The sequence below is a fragment of the Merops nubicus genome, unplaced genomic scaffold (assembly GCF_000691845.1).
Source record: "Merops nubicus isolate BGI_N331 unplaced genomic scaffold, ASM69184v1 scaffold4267, whole genome shotgun sequence".
NCBI classification, from domain to species: domain Eukaryota; kingdom Metazoa; phylum Chordata; class Aves; order Coraciiformes; family Meropidae; genus Merops; species Merops nubicus.
In genome coordinates, this window is record NW_008620822.1 from 14,965 (window position 1) to 20,562 (window position 5,598).

The following is a 5,598-nucleotide window of genomic DNA, read 5'->3' on the forward strand; positions in this document are numbered from 1 at the left end:
ACAGGGCCAACCACTCTCAGCCACAGCACAGAGCAGCTGAGCCCATGGCTTCACTACTAGCTCAAGCAGCAGAATCATTTTAGGAGCCATTTTTCTGCCAGACCACACTCTCCCAAAATCTGTGTCACCACCATCAGCAGGTCAACACATCCCCCATCAGCAGCCCCACATCCCTGCTACTTCCCTTATGCCAGTGCAGACACTCCCACCACGTGCTGGTGGGTGTCGTGGGTGTCCTAACTCCCTCACATCAGGTTTCTGGTCAGCACTGAGCTGGCATATGGGATGGAGCAGGAACAGGAAGGAGGAAAAGGCAAAACCACTCATCTCAGCAGCAACATGTATCCTACCAGCTGAAATGAACCACAAAGCCTGAGGCTGTTCTGTAAGTTAGTTCACAGCACAAAGCCAGCAAAATTATCTCCAGTTCTTTTGAACAACAACAAAAACAAGTGGTAACAAAATCAAATTCAAATTCTTTATGCTTTGTTCTCCAAACGTGAAATTGCTGTACAAAATAAACTGGTTCGTAAAAGCGGATGCCATCTTTAAGATACAATCTGTTTGCTATTTTCTGGAAAGTATCAGAAGGCTTTTATTCAATTAAACGTGTTGGTATTAAACTCATGCTGGTGTTCTCAAGCCTAAGTGAGCTTCAATTTGTTAAAGGAGAAAATGGTGTAGGTTACATGAAAGGGGCAAGGATGAGGAAAAGAGAAGATCTCAGATTTCATTTTATGTATCTCTGACTTGTATGTGCTCAATAGAGTTTTATTTTACACAAGGATAAACTACTCCTTACACCCACAAAACCACAATAAATTAAAATAACAATCCACATAGTAAACACCAGTGTTTTGCAATTTATCTTCAAACTGTAGGACAGGAAAGGTCAGATCACAAACACATCTCATTACAGCTACATAAATACAAAGGGAAGAAAAAAAAAAATCTATGAATTGCAACCAGTTCTGTTGCTTCAGCAAGTCTTGCACAGGTTTTGTTTAAAACCCTGCTGAAGAAAAACACAAATGAGAAGTGCATACGTATTATAGTAAGTTTAATTGTCCTAGAAACAATGGAGCAAGAAAATGGACAGATTGGAAGGTCGTAATCCCCCTCAACTCACTTGCAAATCCAAGAAATAAGGAAGCATTGCCCGATAAGGGTTTCAATGACATGGCTTAGGTAACAATGCACTACTTTAGGGAAACATTTTTTAAATTTTTAACCATCTACTTTGTAAGGAAGTTCTTTTCTAGTAGAGTATGAGTGTGTATATGTGTGTGTATATACATTCCTCTATGTATCTTTCAAATATTGTCTTAGACACACTGTTGTCTACAAAATGTTTCTAAAACAATTCTTGCCTCTCCACTTGCCTATGCAGAAACTTCATATACTTTTAAAAGAGACACTTTCCCCTATTCAGCCAATCTACTGCTCCTAAGATCATGGAAAAAAGAAAGACATTTCAAACTCCTACAGCATTACAGGACCTCTCTAGACTTACACTAAGCTGTTAAGAGGTAACTATAGTAACTGTACATTCGTTGTCAATTAAATGTTTTTCAGTCTTCTCATTTAATCAAGGAGCAAGGCCACTTTATCTGCTTAGCTTCAGAAGAGGGTACAGAAGACAAAAGGATAGGCCAAGTCTAGGAAAGACTTTGTTATTTCGTTGTCAGTAGCTTTCCCAATAACTGCACAGAACCTTCCCAACGCCACCATGACAATGCAACCCAAGCACACTGCTTACATGAGAGCTGTGACTGGCAAGCTATTTAATCCCCGCCAAGCATCAAGTCACAAAGAGGACTCCTGCCTTGCAAGTAGGCATCCCTTGCACCTCAGACATTCACACATCACCAATTGTTTTATATGTATGTATATATACACACACACACTAAATATTTAGTTATAGATACTAAATATGGTTCTACTGTCACAGATGACTGCATTTACTCCTTCCACATAAATGACTTTGTATGTTTCTCTGTATGTGAATAAATGCACAGTATCATTGTCATTATTACAAAAATGGGCTTAGAAATGAAAGTTTAGAGAACTTGGGTTAAGATAGCTGTATATTGCTGGGATATCCCTTCTCCCCTTCAGCCTCCCCTGCCTCCAGTAGAAACAGAGTTTATTTAGATAACTATAGAGAGCATATTCATAATATTGCTTATCTAAGTACTGACCAAACTTTCCTCACAAAAATTAGCGTTTTGTGAAATGCAGGACAGTTCATCAAATCCAGTAGACTTCTAGGCACTCATGACTGAGCAAAAGCTGTAACAGCCAGTGAACTACTTACCAAAGGCAGCCTCTCCTTGTTCAAGTTCTTGTTTCACTCTGGTATAATCGTCTTTAACTCTTTCCAATTTTCGGACATCTCTGGCACTCAGAACTAACAGTTCTTTGAGAAGTTCTTCCAGCCCCTTCTTCTCAGATGTTAATGATCTTATTTCTTCTGTCAGATCCTTCGCAGTACCGAAATTATTTCCTGCATGTTTAGTAGGGGCAGGGAAAAGAGGGAGGAAAGAGACAATGAAGCAGACACTTGCATCATCAATGTGTTACACAGCAAACAAGGGAAATTAAGCAACCATAACCAAAAGACCACTTTTCAAGAAGGAAAAAAAAAAAAACCTGCTTTGCAAGCACCATTTTGTTAACATACTACAAAAAGAACCATAATTATAGCACATTTCACCTTATACATACAGAAATCTTCTTTCATTATTGTTACTGATACGGTTTACATCTTTAGAGAAAAACTTTTCCTAAGGTCCACATTTCAGAAAAATGTCATACTGTAATCATTGATCACTGTGGTGTAATCTATCAGATGATTTTCTTGTTTTGGAGGACACTTCAACTCACAATACTTTTGAAATAGATGCTATCAATCTGCTAGACTCTGAAGTATTTCCTCCTTGAATGAAGCAGCACTACACCACTGTTCATAACAAGCACCAGAAGGCTGTTTGTTTATGACATAGCACATTTCTTAAATGGCATGCACCCTGTGCAAAGACCATCAGGAAATGCTCTTCTGAGAGAACATATTGAAAAGTCAAAACTCCTCACTTCAGGCTCTCCCTGAAGCAGGAAGCCTTCACAGACAGACAGAATATCTCAGTATCACCTGTTCACACTGCTCTGGAGTTTTTAAAAATGTTTGGCTCCTTTGGACAGGGACCCAGAGTCAAAAGTTCAATTCCCAACCAGTTTACAGTGTAGCCTAATAATATTTGCCCACTTAACTTTTGTGAAAAACATTTTTGTAAGAACCTGGAGAAGAACACTTCCTTACTTCACAGAGAAGCCACAAGTATAAAGACACAACAGACAGATGCTCAGCTATTAAATTATTTTAAAATAGCAGTAGATTAGCTATTACAATGCTACATTTATACAACTGAATCTGTGTTTTTCCAATGATTCAACTACTTAGTTGCAAAAAAAAAAAAAAAGAAAACCACAACCAAACACAAAACCCCCACTAAAATATTAAGAATACTGGAACATAATAAACAGTTGCTTATACAAAACAGATCAATTTAAAAGTTAAGTTTAGAAAGTTAAGATAAAATCCAAACCAAAGAATCCACCTGAGAGTATACTAAATTGTGACATTACATTCTTTTTACCCGTTGTCTGAAAAGTGTTGGTCACAAATCTTTAACAGGAATGGTTTGGCCACTGTTCAGTTCCTCCAGGACAGGGAAGCAAGAATGGGATGCAAGTATTTACACTGGTGGGAAGATGGCAAACCACCACCAGCTGCAGAGAGCAGATCCACTCCTCCAGAGCACAGGCGAGACTGGAAGCACTTCCACCAAACAATGACGACCAACCCCCTGAAGGAAAGGTGTTCCTGTAACCCTGAGTGGCCATATGAGGACAGGTGTGCCAAAGGGAAGCTGCACTTTCAAAAATTTTGGAAGAGACTGTATCAAATAAGGCAGGTTTAAAGACTGGCCACTGCTAAGTATGATAGCCTTGTTTGTTAGTTTTTTTTGTTGTTGTTGTTGTTGTTTTTGTTTGTTTGTTTTTTGTTTGTTGTTTGTTTGGGTTTTTTTATGGTGTTTTGGTTTCTTTTTCCTTACGCTATGGCAGCTTCCATCAACCCCTTTCCCTCACTTAAAGATGACCTTTTTTTGATTCTTTTCAAACCTCCTTTTTTAATCCTCAGCTAAAACCCTGTTTGCCAGTTCTATTTTACAAAGAATTATACAATTAAATAACTGTAAATGTTTTACAGATAGTAGAATCCGACTAGTTACCAGTGCATTTATTGGGAAGCAACAGCACAAATTTTATTACCTTAATCTGTCACAGTATCCAAACAGGCAACAGAGCAGCAACGCAAGCAAGACAATCACTGGGGAAAAGGGAAATATTTAGCTGCTTCTGAGGCAACAAAACTTAAAATTTAAACCGTGCACCTTTATTTACCTGAACTGAACCCAAGCAGTAAAGCACAAGAGCCTTAATAAAACATGAAGGCAAGAGATTCTTCATTAGAATCTGAAGCCTGCTCTTACATTTCAGAGGAGAACATGGAAAAGGGTATGATATTACATATGAAATTTTTATACATACTGAATGGATCTTAATTCCCAGTGGGGAAATTTACATCAAAACCGAAGCTATGAGGAAATGGCATCAGATTCATGCCCAAAAGTTAAATGAAATTTCCTAATGCAGCTCCCCAGGACAGCAGAAACATCTAAGAAAGTCTGCAGTCACAATTCAGAAGACAGTATATACAAACTCATGTATCACAAGTACCATCAGTGAGCTCCTGACCTCAATCACAGCAACCAGAATAACTGCTTTCTAAATGCCATAAGAAGTTTCATTTAAAAATTAATACATAATCTCTAGCTGCCAGCATTAAAAAATATGCCTTCCTGGGGTTTTGTTTGTCAAAAGACGAAGTCACATTGGATATTGTAGAAACATTCTGAAGACCTGTGTCAAACTATTTTACTAATACCCTGAAAACGTTAAAATTCCTCTTTTTTGATGACAAAATAATTATTTTTCCTAAGTGAACAAAGTAACAGTTGTTTTGTCAGCCACTCAGAGCTGTTTTATATAGCCATACTACTGGGAGAGTTCTAGCTGGATGACAGTAGATAAATAAAGTCAGTCCTAACTCTTCCCAGGAAACTCAAAAATCAGTGAAGCTAATAGGACTGCTCACTCGGAAAACCTGTACAGAGACAACAAAACTAAGGAATTAATAGTCTAAGACCAAAGCTGAGCTTCTGGTCTAAACCAAGACATGAGGCAGGGATTTTATGAAGGGGACTGAAGGACAAAATGCCACTTTCCACAGCCTTCCTCCTGACTCCTAAGTGACACTTGGTAGCAATGTGACATTTTAGCCACTGCATGTTCACATATACACACGGGGCACAAACTGAGGAGCATCAAATGAGGAAACACACAGATTCAGAAAGCTGTTTATAAACATCCACACTAGAAAGTCTGTAGCCCTGTCAGAATCTTAAATGTAATCCATTTCAACTTGAAAAAAATACATGGATTCAACAGTGCTTGCATAAAATGGGGGGAGGGAAA

General features: G+C 38.4%; 1 protein-coding gene across 1 annotated transcript in view; it reads right to left on the reverse strand.

Annotated features, from left to right (window-relative positions):
* Positions 1–2,309: 2,309 nt before the first annotated feature.
* Positions 2,310–5,598, reverse strand: part of LOC103776696 (disrupted in schizophrenia 1 protein-like) — a gene marked incomplete at its 5' end in the record, with an annotated part of 38,332 nt that continues 35,043 nt past the window's right edge. The window contains one exon of the mRNA XM_008944217.1: positions 2,310–2,506. Coding sequence (XP_008942465.1) covers positions 2,310–2,506 — 197 coding nt within the window. The remainder of the gene's footprint in view (positions 2,507–5,598) is intronic.